We start from the raw sequence: 14,566 nt of genomic DNA, 5'->3' as shown, positions 1-14,566 counted from the left end.
CCAGCGCAGCAGGGGCCGCGGCCCGCCGCCCGCTCCCGCCCCGAGCCCAGGCACCGCCCGCGGGGCGGCCCCGGCGCGGCCCGGCCGGATGTGAGCGCGGCGCCGCTTCCTGCGCCCGCAGTCCCTCCCCGCCTTGGGTGGTGCCGCTGCCTCGTCCCCGCTCCAGGCTCAGGGCGGAGGCGGCTGCCGCTCCCTGCTCCGCTCGGCAGCAGCCCCGATGCAGGCCATCAAGTGTGTGGTGGTGGGCGACGGGTAAGTCCGCGGGGTCCTCGGCCGGGCGCGGCCCTGAGCCGCTGGGCCGGCCCGGGGGTGTCGGGCCGCGGGGCGGGAGCGGCCCCCGGGCCCCGCCGCGGGCTGTGGGCGATCCCGGTGCGGGGCGCGGCCCGGCCCGGCCGTCCCGAGGGAGCGGGGCTGGCCGGAGCCGGGGCCGGAGCCGGGGCCGGGCCGTGGTGGGCGGCCGGGGCCGGGGGCGGGTGGGTGGCGGCCGCGGCTTCCTGCTGCTGCTGCCGGGCGGGGAGGGAAGCGCGGGCACGGCGGGGCCGGGAGCGGGGTGTGCGGGGTCGGCGGGCCGGGCGCGGCCCCGGGCCGAGCCCCGCGTGGCCGTGGGGCCCTGGCGGTGACCGGCTGTTCCGCCTTGGTGCGGGCAGGAGGGGCCGCCGTGAATGAACAGGCTGTGCTGGGCTGTCCGGGCAGGCCGGGCCGCGTCCCTGCACTGCCACCGCTTGCTGCTGTTCTTTCATTATCGAAGTCGTCCGAGTGTATTGAAATAATTGCTGTGTTTTTAATTATATGAGAAACTTAATACTGATTTGAAATACTCTTTGTGAAAGTAACAAACTTACTGCCTTTTAAGATCTTGATTTTTGACATCTGACTTTTGCAGTAAAACTGAGTGGAATGGGCTGAAGTCTATGCAGATCATAAATGCTTTTGGGCAGAAACTTTTTTGCCTGCAGACCTCTGGTCTTGTAAGGCTCCTTTCCAAAGGAGACTGATAGGCCCTTGAAATACAAATAGTTAATGATATCCTTGTCTGTAATGAGCTGTTACACCTACTGGATCTTAATGTGGTGCTAGTTACATGTGAAACAAGTTGGGGATGCTTTTTAGGATTGAGTTAGCTCATAAGTTTAGCAGTTGGATTTCAGTGTTTGGAGTGCTGGAATTGAGAAAAGATTTTGTGTGTTCGGTATTTTTGAATGTTCTCCACGGTTCTGTTCCCCTCAGCTCGGAGGGATTCTCTCTCTTACTGGATGTCAGAGCTCAGGGGAACATCACAGGCCAACTGGAAAACAAGACTTGTCTTATGCAGTTTGAGTTGTTGTTGGTTTGTTTTTTTTTTTTTTTCCTTTAGGAGAAACAAAAATCCCAGTGTAGACTGAGCATAATTGGTATCACAGCAAACTTCTGTAGATGACAGAGGAGTGAAGTGTAGCTAAATGGACTCGCTACAGCAGTCTGTAATCTCACATGGTCCCTTAATTTTCAAGTTATTTGTGTGTGTGGGGGGGTTGTTGGTTTGTTTTTAACGATGTAGAATCCCTAGAAAGGCAGCTAAGTATGGCTGAGAGATAAACCATACAGTGTGCCAAATTTGTTTTGACTGGCTATGTAAGATTTGGAACCATATGAACAAGAAAGTGGTATCTCAATAAATCACTGTCATACAAGTGTAATTCTTTGATGCCAGATAGGATAACTGTGGACTGCTCTTTTGCTTATATTGAACTTAAACCCAACAAAGTTGCTTTTCTACTATATATATATATTTAATTCATCTGAACTCTGTATTTACAATGCTGTGAATAAGTGTGATGCATCATGTTTGGGTGGGGAAAAGGTTCAGTCTACTTCCTCCTCTAGAAGTGAGAACTCAGCACAAACCAGCTGTATAATGTTCAGTAATTCATTCGACAGAAAAGTTCTTTGGGTCATTTGCTTTGTAAACCATCCCTCTTCCTAGCATTTGTGTTTTTCTTTGTCTTGGGAATGTAGGTGGTGTAGTTCTACCTGACTTTTGTACGTATGTGTGAACAAAATACAGTAGTTTAATTTCTTTTCCTTCCTCTTTAGTTAGAAACAAATCTTTCTTAAGCTTCTTTTCAGGTACCGTTGCTCATTTTTGGTAGCTCTGTGTCATTCTCTGTTCTCTGTTTTTAAAATCCATTTAACTATTTGTGTTTCCTTGTGCTGTTGTTGCTTCAAGAGCTCCAGCATTGCAGGTATTCTAGGAAACGTCTTGTTTGGCTTAGATAAGACCAAAATTTTAGTGTTCCTGTAGAACAATGCAGGTTAAAGATTTGCTTATGTAATATAAAACTTGGGTATTGTTTCATGTACCCTCCACAAAGATGTGCTAGGAACAAAAATAAACAAAGTTTTAGAAGTACCTGTGGTTATTTTTTTTAATTTGTTAATGTGTAGGCTGTTTCTCATATGTAACTCACGTTTTGTTCTTAGAGTCTTGACTGGTGTATGTTTAGACAACTAACTTGCCTAGAAGAGCGAGGCATGTGTGCTCATTTGGGCTATCATATTTTCCCCGTTTCTTTTTCTTTTTTTTTTTTTTGCTGTGCGGGTTGTTTGGGGGAAAATAAATGACAACTGTTGCTTTGAGCTGTCAGGATAGAGAGCAGCAGGAATGTGCAGGACAGATGAAGAGCAGCCGCTGGAGTGACTGCAGGAATTGCTCCTGATTGACACTTGAGAAGAAGCATTGGTGGAAGTTATTTTTAGCAGCTTTTGTTTTCACTCCAGAGAGGCAGCTGTTAAGTGGTACAAAATCTCCAGTGATGTTGTGTAATGTTAGGAGAAGTTCTGTGTTTTGGGGAAATTACCAATTACTAGATGCCACAGGAGCACAGAGCACACTTCGTGCTCTTTTGTTGGCATTTTTTAATTCTAGAAATACTTTAGGAGCAGACATTTTTAATTGTGGAAATACTGTAAGGGCAGTAATTTAGGAGTCCATGTTTGGAATTCTGCTTGATCTGAGGCCTTGTCTGCCAAAGCGTTTTTTATGTGTGTTTGCTTTGATGGCTAAGGGAGAAGGGGAGGATGTGTGGGGGGCAATTGGCTCCTTAGTGAGTGTAGGGCAGTGTTTGTGTGAGACACAGAACGCCTCAGGTCCCTCCCGGGCCAGCTGGGGAAAGTGCAGTGACTCGAAATTTGGTAACTTGTGTTACTGAAAAAATTCTTTAACAAGTAATTGTTCTGTAAGTACTGAAGAGCATATTTGGGGGAGGGTGTGGCACAGTGAGTAATACAGCTTATCTGAGAGCCCTGTGTAGCCAAACCTCCTATAGCAGCAGTGCTGAACTCTTGATCTGAGGGTGGTTCTAGGGAAATCTCAGCTGCTCTTTAATGTCCGAGCAAAGACCTGGGCTGCTGTGCGTCCTGTCTGCCATCTGAGAGGTGGATCGGTCATGTGCATCAGAGAAAGAAAGAAATTGCACAGGCAATGCCTTTTATGAGGATTGCCACCTGTTTGCAGGTAAAACATGGCTCCAAGGAGCTCTACTACCGTGGGGAAATTTTATAAAAATTGTCAGCGTAAATAAAGAGAAGAAATGTTTTGTTTTTAGGAATTGACACAGGTGCGGTTATATGAATACATTGATTCCTGGGTGCTGCTTGGAGTCAAAAGGGGACTCAGTGCTGTCTTTTGTTAAGGTAGTTTTGTTAAGCATTTAAAGCTGGATTTCTGTAGGCCATGTTTTTAATGACAGTCAAATGTTGCTGGTTTCATTTATGTAATAGTGGGTGGACAGAGCTGTGATTAAGTAGTTGCTAGAAATCTTATGACTAATCTTGGTGTTATTTTAGATTCTTAGTCTCAGCCTTTATGTACAAGGATTTAAACTTTGCCAAACGGTTGGAATTCTCTTTAGGGAAGTTGCTTTATTACAGAAATCACTAGTCTAAAAAAGTTGATAAAGCACTTAGAGGATGTACTTTATAAAGGTAGGCATTAGTGTTTATTTTTAAGACTGGTGACCATAATGATCTGATTCGTGTGGCAGTGAGCCAAAAGGCAAGGAGAGCAGGAAACCTGGATAGAGTAAGTCTGAAATGGGGTTGTTGAACGTGTTTTTTCTTGTTTAAATGACTGTGGCTGATTGGTGCTGCAGAAACACACTGCAGGCTCTTCTGAATTGGGAATGAAATCTCTGCCCACCTTCCTGTGCTGTTCTGGTTATGCAGAGCAGACTCGGGAGTGGGCAAAGGAGCCTGGATGCACAGAATAGTCCTCGGTCCTCTGCTGAAAATGTTGAATTCGACATTAATTTGTTGGAAGCTCAAATTACCTGTAATGACCTTACTGGAAGCTGCAGCGTCAACCCAGACAGGTTCCAGAGGCGTGAGAACGTGTCGTCCCTGCACCTCAGGAGATTTCCCAGAGCGTTTGGCTGTTGCTGCGCTCGGGATGCTGAAGGTTTTCCCTCCTGTCCTTTGTGGGCCGGCCCGGCACAGCCGGCTGTGTGCTGCTGTGAGAGCAACTCAGCAGCACATCCGCACTGATCTAACTCATCAGCAGGCAGCTAAAATAGCAAGTTGTCCTTATGGGGGAGGAATAACTTTCCTTAACTCCTGGTTCTGGCTTGTTAGAGGGTTAGTTCAGGAGCTGAGATAGGATCTCCTCTTTTGACAGCTGTTAAACAGGTATCTGCGGGGTGAACTGCTCCGTGGTTGTTTCCCACACAAGGGTTTTTTTTTAGGGTAAATCCATCTATTTTTGAGCACGAGTATATCTCAGGCCTTTTACAACAAGGGAATGTTCCGAGATTGTAATTAATGAGAGCAGAATTAAATGCCTCCTTCCGTGATGCTATTATGGCTTGGTAAAGAGAATGTGTGCTGAAAGGAGAAAACCTTAGACTGTGTGAGAAGCTGGTGTCTTAGAAGCAGGTGTGAAAAGCAGGGTGGAAAACTGCATGGTATGATCAGAGGTGCAGCAGATAGGGTGTTATGCCAGGTATTGGCTCAGAAACTTCAAGCAAATTACAATTAAAAATGGGTGCGTGGGACAATATCCCAGATAATTTTGCATGCTGAAGCACCTCTTCCATAGCTCAGGCATTTCAGGTGATGTCAGAAGCTATAAAATACCTTCTTGGGCTAATGCGGTGAGGAACTGCTTAAAGTTGAATGGGGAGACTTCAGTTAGATTGAGCTGTGACTTATGGATATGACAAAGCTCAAATTGACTTGTGAAAGATTTAGTTCAGGAGGCTCATGAGTCAAACCTCATACTAATGGCATGATCATGCGTGTAGGTGCAGCAAGGTTTCAAAGTTACTGCTGAGTGGCTTTGAGCAAATGGCTGTAGTGATAAAACATCTGCAAGACAATGCAGTTTTCCCTGCCCGGGGCAGGAAGGGGGATCGGGCTGTGAGTTCCTCTGGCAGCATCGCCTGGGAGGAGCCAGCTCACCCCCGGAATCTCTCACACGGGCAGAGGATTGTGCGCTGCAAGGGAGCCAGTCTGCAGTGTCACAAACACTCTCGGCAGACGCTATTTAAAAAAAAGAAATAAGGCCCAATTTCAAGTTTTCCTTGAAGGCTTAATTGAAACTGTAACAAAAATTGAATGCTGTCGTTAATCAAATGTTTGACTGCAGATAAGATGTGGGGAGGAGGGTGGAGAGGGAATGAGCTGCCTGCCAGAGTTCTGAAGGAATCCTGGAACAGAGCCTCGTCCTGCCCCCATTTGAGGCTCTTGTGAATTAGATCAGTAGGAAGAGGTTTGGTGTTCCAAGTTTTCCAATGCTGGAATGTAATTTATCTATAAATCAGTTAATGAAATGTTCGAGTGGTGGGTGAATGCATGTGGGGAGTCACTTTGCAATAGCAGTGAATAATGTGAGAGTTATCTTTTGTATTCCTTCCTTAAATACTTCAAAGTAAAGATGTGTTGAGAAATTATACTTTTCGAACTTTCTTTAACTTCACTTACATGGAAGTATACAATTTTCTGGAAAAGATAACCGGTTTTGAATTGTGTAAGGGTATTTGGAAGTACTTCCTCGGTTTTTTAATTTCAGCGAGTTGGAAGAAGGCCATCTTTCTGAGTATTCAGTCAGGTGACTAGGAGATGTTAGTAATCTAATTAATACATGTGGGTTTGTTGGGGGTTTTTGTGACTGAAAATTAACGAAATTTGGTAATATATCACTTCACAAAATGGATGTTTGTACTAGGTGTGTTTTCATTGCCAGTAATTTTAAAGCTGCAGTCTGTCAGCTGTTTTCCTGCACAGTAGTGACTGGAGATACTCAGTTGTACTTTGGTGTCTGGACGTAATTGATCTTCTTCCCCTAAAAGGAATATTATTTCTTGTTATTCAAATGAATGTGCTTTACATGTGAACTTTCTCTTTTTGCAGTGCTGTAGGTAAAACATGCCTACTCATCAGTTACACAACCAATGCGTTTCCTGGAGAGTATATACCCACAGTGTAAGTACTTATAAAATCCAAAGAGCTCATTTCTGTCAGCTTCTCAGTGCCTGCTGCCATTCCAGATTCCTTACCTGAGTTGTTAGAATTGGCTGCAAGCCCCCCTCAGGTGTGTGTGAGGAACACTGTGAGGTTTTACTGTAGCACAGTCACAGCAGTGCTCGCTGGTGGTCCCTCACTTTTGGCTCTCTGTGCCCTCCGAGCCTGGCTGATTAGGGACTAACATTTTAACCAGATGTTGTTCTCTTCCAAAACAGTGTGTTTCTGCCTGTAATGTCATTCCTAATAAGCTGTCCCAAGGCTGAACAGCTTGTAAAACGTTATATCATAGTCAGAAATAGTTGTCTTACATGGCTGGTGATTTTTTGTTTATTTGTTCCTGCCACTTTTTGTGCTACTGCCAATCCTGTGCTGAGCCAGCCACGGCTCTTCAGCTCCTCAGGCGAGACTGTGGAGACTCATTTATTCTGGTGCTTCCCTTTTTCTTTCACACAGGGATTTGTCAGTATCAGTATTAGTGCAGTTCTCTCTTCCAGGGCATGTTGGGGGTGTGTTATACATGTGCAGCTTCTTTGCTCTTTTCAGATGTCTCTGTATTTTCATCTGGCTATGCTGCTCTCTGAAGTATTGATGAGTTTTTCAGACAACAAAATACATTCTAATAAGGTTTACAGATGACTTTTTTACCCCTCCAAGGCCTTGTTGCCTTAGTTACTGCTGTTTCTTTTTTCTTGGTCTTAAATTCGGGTTTTTGCATTGCAGTGTCTCGTGTTCCCAGTGAACTTGGTTTAGCCTTAACGAGTCATTCAAACCTTTGCACCCACAGCAGTGATGGGATAAAAACGATGCCTCCACTGGCCCCTGGTTATGAGCTTTGATATTTCATTGGAGGGGATTTTGGTTAGTAGGATTAATTAGCTTTTTTCTTACCTACTGTTGTCATTAAGGATTCCTTGGCTGTTGCTCCTGTATCTTCTGTTCTCAGTCTCACACCGTGAGACAGATTAACTTGCTGAATGTCCCACTGAGACTGGAAAGTGCTTGCTAAGTACATCACCTGCTTTCCTGTACTCACTGGGATTAACACTTCCTTTGGAAGAGCCATGACAGAGATCACTTCTGCTGAGGCTGGACCAAGTCTGTTGTGTGTAATTTTTTATTCCATTACCCAATACCACGCTTGTTATTTAAAGAACAACTTTACTGTCTCTGGGGAGCTGACGGATGCAATGAAAATGTTCCCTTCCTCAGTTTTCCCCTCTGTGAGGGAAAAATCCTTGGGTGCCTTATTTTACTGCGAGCTAATGCAGCTAACTCTCTCTTTATTTTTAGTTTTGACAACTACTCTGCCAATGTAATGGTTGATGGCAAACCGGTGAACCTGGGTTTGTGGGACACAGCTGGACAAGAGGACTATGACAGACTACGCCCACTCTCCTACCCGCAAACAGTAAGAGCTGCAGGGTGACACCAGGAGCACTCTTTACAGCTTTGGCTGACATAAAGTATTTTTCTTTTTGATCATAAGGCCAACGTTGTCACACCTGGAGTTGTATTTATTAGAAACAGTGACCCTCTTTCATTTCACGTGCTGTAGCTGTAATTTATAATCTCTGGGGGTGTGTGCAGTTGCAAAAAAAGTTAAAATTTGCATGCCCCTGTGTATTTGTGTGCACTGGTACTTGCTGGGTTTTGTGTCGTTGCAGCCTCAGAATTGTCTAGAATGCTTGATTTAAAATAAAAAAAAATACCCGGAAACTAACTCAAAAAATCTTGGTGAATAGTCCCATCAGCTAGTCCATTGATTTAAAGGTTAGCGTGCCTGCCAAAGGCAGGGTTTGTTTTTGGTTTTAGGCGATGTTTGGCTGTAACCTGACACTGTCACTGCTAAGCACTTGATATTGTTTAGTCTGTGTGAAGATGTTCTACATGTGAAAGAGGCAGCACTGAATGAAGAGATTATTGGCATTGACAGAGGCTGCGGTGTCCCAGCTTTCCAATGTACTTGAGCCCGTGGTTATTTTATTGCTTGCTGTAGTTTGTGCTGTGACATCGATACAAATGTGCTTCTGTCTTCCCTGTGTGCAACTGGTTAAGTCCTGCCTGCATCGTGCATCTTTCCATCTTCAAGGAAAACACTGCAGTGGTCTGATCTCCTCTCTTCTTTCCAGCGTGACTTCAGCTGCAGTTAATCTTTGTAGAGGTGGTTTTGTAACCTGTTCAGAGCAGTGGCTTTTACCTGATGGAACTGTGCTCTAAGTAAAGAACAGGGAATTTGCAGGGTTTTTTTGGCACTGATTACTCTTGCTCTTGACTGTCAAAGATATGTTAAATGCTAATAATGTAAAATGCAAAATGGTTTCACTCTACAGCATAACTGCTCTCTTGAATAATGCGAATCTTATTTAAGGAACTCTGGTGCTATTTTCAGTAATCTGTCCTTAATTCACAACTTTCCTTAATTCACTGCTCACTAACTTACAGTCATTAGGCTTCCCCATCAGTTATGATGGAATTGGAACTTGCCAGCTGTGGGCAACTATAGTTGAAATGCCAGAAATCCCTGTTTATTTTAGAAGGAGAGGCAGTGGAAAGCTGGTTTTCTCTAATACTTAGATATTTATAGGATACTTAGAACTTCAGTTTTGCTAAACATCATAAAAATAATTTCAAAAAGGTAGAAGAAGGTATGATGAAAGGTCTTTAGTAGGGACAGCATATCTGACAAAGGGACAGAATGCGCATACATGTCTTCAGCCTGCTAAAGTAACTGTGGCTTTCTGGTAGAGTGCAAAAGAATTCCATGTCTAAGCATCTTAGGGAAAAAGCGTTGTCTGTGCAGGGATGCATATCTGTTCAGTACAGGTTTGGAGTACTTTCAGTTATTTGGATTGGTTTTTTGCAGCAGAAAATGAAACAGGGTGGTAAGTCTTGAAGTTCTTGTGAAGAAGTATTCAGATTTCAGACTTGTGCAGTATCAAAGATTCATCACCCCCACAAAACTAACAAAAAGCACAGAGGAAGGGAACAGTGACGCTGATGAAACCTGACTTTTTTTAGGATCTGTGCTCAGCCTCCTTTTTCCTTCACTGTGCTATTTAAAACTCAGCCCTTCCATGTTCTTGCACCTGAAGGATGTTTTGGGCAAGGTGAAAGCAGCGGGTGTTGGTTCCTTGGGCAGTGTGTGCTGGGATCACCCACCCAGCAGTTAACAGCTGGTAACTTCACAGGGAGGGCTTGGCATTAATTTGTATCTTTTTCTCCTTATTCATATTTTTATTTTATTCCTTAAATTATACAGGAATTTAATATCTTCTCCTTAATGCATTTGAAATCTACTACCATTCCCAAATATTTGGGAAAGGAAAAAGTTGGGACAGAAAAGGTGGTCATGTCTGTTTCCTCAGGAGACCAAAGCAAAAAGAAATTGTTAGCTGGGTGCTTTTCAGGAGAGGTTGGATCTTGCAGGTTTCCCCTGACAGCACAGAACTGGTTTTTGGGGAATTCTGGTGTCTGCTCTGGGTGCAGTTGGTTGTGCTGAATTACAGGGCAGCGTCTCTCTTAAGAAGAAAATCCTCCTTGAGAATATCCGTGAGCAGAAATTGCTGACTGAAAACATTTTCCCTTAAATCCATTTGAGGAGTAACTTTATCTCCTGCTGTTATTAGGTTGGAGGAACCAATGGTAAGAATATATCTTCCAGTCTGACAGATCAACCTATTGCCGTATGTAAAACTTTAAATAAACTTCAGTTCCAAGTTCTGTCATCTTGTCTTGCCTATGAGAGTGATAAATTGGCCCCTATTTTTTTAACAAATACTTACCTTGGAACTATCAAATTGCTAGATCTGAGAACTCTGTTGCCAAATTTATGTGAGTTGCTAAGATTAAATATTTTCTTGAAAACAAATAGCTTTACCTACTAGTGTGCAAGACACCTGAGATCTTCCAGTAATTCCTTGTGCTTACACCAAATCTTTTGATCTCTGGAGCTAGTGGAGGAGAGAGTCTCCTCAAGTGCAGCCCTTGAGTCCCCACAAACCTGCAGAATTGGAAAACAGAAGTAGTGGCCATAGTATCACATGATTTGATGTTGTTTCTTTCTTCTTCTGGGACGCTGCTACGGAAACTTGTTGGGTGATGCATGAACAACTGGGTTGCAAGTGCTTAGCAGTGAGATGTCAGCTGCTGACCTAACAAATGCCTTGAAATGCAGCACAATCAACTAACACTCTGCAATGCCTGATTCTCTAGCACGTTTGGTACCGGAATGAGTACGGATGCAGAGGTAGGTTGGGGAAAGTTGGGCTTGTTTGGGACACACCTTCTGAGTTTTGGGTCCTACAGCCAGTTTACATCAACACAGAGGAAATGTGTTAGGGTTATTCTGAATGCTTGCAGACCTGGAGCGTGTCATCTGTGACACCTGAATTGTATCCTGTGGTTGCTATAAACATGTGCTCTGAAATGTTTTACTTGCTCTTACTTAGAATCTTTTCCCTTCAGGTGAAAAGCAAGATGTGCAAGATCCCTCAAAATACCCATCTTTCTTTCTGCTTTCTCAGTATTTAGAAAGGAAAGAGAGGAGCTTTGAGATTTTAATGCTCTTTTCAATCCTAAATTGGTTATAGAGAAGTTCTAAAATCTTATTTTACTGGCATTCAGTAGAAGTGAAGTTCCATCAGAAGTTCAACAAGCTGCTTCTGATTTGTGTATGGAAGCAATAATTGTAGAAATTCTTGGGTGAATTATTTTTAAATTTCATACCGTTGAAATTGGCCTCTGCAATTTAAAACTACTTTAGAGTTGTATATTAATAGTTAACACTTTGCAACATCCTACGCTGATGAGGTCCGTGAAGAAGGAATGACATTTAGGGGAAAAAAACCCTTTAAAGGCAGTGGTATTAGTGTCCTAGTTGGTGGCTACTGCGATAGCTGATTATAAATTTGACTGCAATCTATTTGTTATTTGTTTCCCCCTTTCTCTCTGGCTGCTTGTAGCTGCCTGGGAATGGATTTCCCTCTGGGAAAGCTGCCTCTGATTGTCGTGTGCACCTGTATTGCTGACCTTGCCTTTTGCAAGTGCGCTCGAGCTGGCAGTGTGATGGAGGTACTGGTGATACTGGTCATGACACTCTCAGTGGTTTCTCTGTTGGGCTGACCTCTGTTAACTTCTTTTGTAGGATGTCTTCTTAATCTGCTTTTCCCTCGTGAGCCCAGCTTCTTTTGAAAATGTCCGTGCTAAGGTAAGGAGCTGCTACCATTTCATTTCTGAATGTTCCTCATACTGTTCACTTTACAGCACAGCTTGGAAAATATTAGGTGCTTTTTTTTAATTGTTTTTCCCACAGGCAGCATGAAATGCAGCTTGAAAGAGCAGAAATCAGTTTGCCTAAGTGAGTCATGGAAGTTCAGGGCACATGACACACTTAAGTACAAATTGTTCCTTGATGCACTGATAACAGTAATTTAAGTGTTCAGCCAGCAAGGTGCTGAAATCACAAACAGGAGCTTTCCTTTTAGTACAGTTTGAAAAAAAAAAAAAGAGTTTCAAATCAAATGCATGTAAAAATTGGATTGACAGCACTTGTTCCTTAAGGCACCAGCCATCCTTCTGCATGTGCTCTGTGACTGTGGGAGTATTCCACATCCCCAGACAACTCAGGTGCACAGGAGGTGTTTCCATGGCCGGGGGGCTCAGGCCTCTTCTGGTGTGTGAGGAAACTCCAGCCTTTAATGGGCTACATTTTTTAGGATATGGAAATGGCTGTTGGCTTCATTAACAGTGATGTGCCTGTTTCTAATCCTGCCCTGATGGATCTGGGTGCTCCCTCTACTCCCACTGACCAAAAGTGAAGGGCTGGGATGTGCCAGGGCCTTCAGGGAGCTCTGCCCCCCACAGGAGAAACACCATTTTCCATTTGTCTCTCTCAGTGGTATCCTGAGGTGCGGCACCACTGTCCCAACACCCCCATCATCCTCGTGGGCACCAAACTGGATCTGCGGGATGACAAGGACACCATTGAAAAGCTGAAGGAGAAGAAGCTGACTCCCATCACCTACCCCCAGGGCCTTGCCATGGCAAAAGAGATCGGTATGGCAGCGGCGGGGTTGCTGGGGGCCGATCTGGGCTGTGGTTGTGGAAGACCTGGTACCTTAACGAAATGGAATGCCTGGCTTTTGTTGTGGAGCCAGCTGGGAGCAGTGCAGAGCTGCTCTGTAACCGTGTCTCTGCTTCCCCCAGGCGCAGTGAAATATCTCGAATGCTCAGCACTTACGCAGCGAGGCCTCAAGACAGTGTTTGATGAAGCCATCCGAGCAGTGCTGTGCCCCCCTCCTGTAAAGAAGAGGAAGAGAAAATGTCTGCTGCTGTAAACGTCACCCTCCCCCACCCCACTAACCCTGTGCTTTGCTCAAACAATGGAGCATTCACATGCCAATTTTTTCTGTTATAAATCAGTTCCCTTCCATCAATTCTTGAACCAATTGACAGTTTAATTGTTTCATTTCTTTTAAGTATGATCCTTACCTTGCATCCTTCTAAGAGCAAACTCCTGAAAAGACACACCTATGTAAAGCCTTATTTTTAAAATCCTCTTCTTGCTCAATTAAATGTTGCCAAACTATCTGCTGAACTAAGTCGCATTGTTGTGCTACGAATACTAAGCACTAAACTGTTTTTTAAAGATTCTTCTTGAAAATGACTCTAATTTCTGGTAGGAAATGCAAAATCTCTTTCTAGTTTTTCACAGTAAGTAACAGTGCCGGGGAATTAGCAGAACACTGCGCTCTGATGTGTTTTATTCTGAACTCTGTTCCCAGCGCAGCCGTTGCCTCGTGGTGCATCCAGCGCCCATCTCTGGCAATGACTGACACCCCTGAGTCACAGTGGAAATGCTTTATCATTGGTAAGGGCTTGGTTGCAATCTAGTTCTTGCTGCTGTGATTGAAAAAAGTAACTATTCTTACTGAAGTGTATGTAGTCCTTTTGACAGCATTGTATTGTGATGAATAAGTGGAATATTGGGTTGGATCAGGAGATAGTGCCAGACAGTATTTTGACACTGTACAGCTGACTTACACTACACTGCCAGAGTAGCTCAGCAACCATTTTCCCGGAGGTGCAGTAGTGGAAAGAGGTTGGTGTTTATGGGTAAATTCCTTTGAATTTCAAGTAGGGCATTCATGTAGGTACAATTCTGAATCAGTCATTCCCACTTTTATGTAGTAAATGCTTTTCTTGTAGAATCTCTTCTTACTGAGCAATATAACTTGTATTTTAAAACCTTCTGATTGATAGAGGTTTGCTTTTTTTTTCTTTTTTTTTTTTTTTTAGACTAGAATGTTCAAGCATATCCTCATTTTCCTGTTATTTCTGACCCAGTAAGTTATGCTTTCTGAGGAGCTTTTACTCTATTAACTAGGTGTAAAAATCATGTGAAGCAGCTTTACACATTTTAGTAATTTTTATATTTTTAAACCTCTGCAACTGACAAACCTTTCAACCATCACTATCTGCAAGGTCCCGCACTGTAACCTGACTAATGCAGCCAAGTGTTCTTTCTGTCACTCCATGTGCAGCATTGATGGCGTAACGGTAACTTGGGTCTGTGAGGTTCTGTACTTAGTGCTAATGTTCTGTACCTTCCAAACTGGCAGGAATATGATGTTGAACTACACCTTTTCAACCACTAAAGCAAAATTTAAAAAGTTGCAAAATTGTGAAGTTTTTACATTGATCTTTTGCTAATGCATTTGGCAATATGTTTTGCATGTATGACTTAATAAATCCTTCAGTCACAAGTGAGGTAATGTTTGAGTTTCTGAGCGAGCGTCTCGTTCTTGTGCCGCTCTGAGCACACGCTCCTGTTCCATGCCAGCAGCCCGGTGTGCACGTGTCTCCTCGGGGACAGTGTGCACAGCCCAGGCTGGCAGCGGTGCTCTGAGAGCCCAAACTAAACACAGCACTTGGCAGCTGCTCTGCAGAGGCCTTGCCCTCTCACTGCAGTTGTTACAGCTCCTGCTTGTGCAGTGGCTTAAAGCTGCTGGCAGTGGGAGCGGGTTCTCTGTCCCACTCCACTCTCTGCAAACAGAAATGCTTTTCCTCT

General features: G+C 44.1%; 1 protein-coding gene across 1 annotated transcript; it reads left to right on the top strand.

The window, feature by feature from the left end:
* Positions 1-110: 110 nt before the first annotated feature.
* RAC1 (Rac family small GTPase 1) lies at positions 111-14,265 on the top strand. Its single transcript, XM_066198445.1, has 6 exons — positions 111-252; positions 6,385-6,456; positions 7,789-7,906; positions 11,642-11,704; positions 12,393-12,552; positions 12,703-14,265. The coding sequence occupies exons 1-6, from the start codon at positions 218-220 to the stop codon at positions 12,831-12,833; spliced, it is 579 nt and encodes a 192-aa protein (XP_066054542.1). The 5' UTR covers positions 111-217; the 3' UTR covers positions 12,834-14,265.
* Positions 14,266-14,566: the final 301 nt, after the last annotated feature.

Source organism: Chamaea fasciata, unplaced genomic scaffold (assembly GCF_029207755.1).
Source record: "Chamaea fasciata isolate MVZ Bird 193981 ecotype frontalis unplaced genomic scaffold, bChaFas1.0.hap1 SCAF_16, whole genome shotgun sequence".
Classification (NCBI taxonomy): domain Eukaryota; kingdom Metazoa; phylum Chordata; class Aves; order Passeriformes; family Sylviidae; genus Chamaea; species Chamaea fasciata.
Note: the sequence above shows the minus strand (reverse complement) of the source record. Positions and strands in the feature narration are given on the sequence as shown.

Bases quoted from the DNA above. Each gene is read 5' to 3' on its own strand.
- RAC1 (XM_066198445.1), top strand. From the start codon at position 218: ATGCAGGCCATCAAGTGTGTGGTGGTGGGCGACGG. The intron at 253-6,384 runs GTAAGTCCGCGG...CTCTTTTTGCAG, and splicing joins TGTGTGGTGGTGGGCGACGG to TGCTGTAGGTAAAACATGCC. The intron at 6,457-7,788 runs GTAAGTACTTAT...CTTTATTTTTAG, and splicing joins GGAGAGTATATACCCACAGT to TTTTGACAACTACTCTGCCA.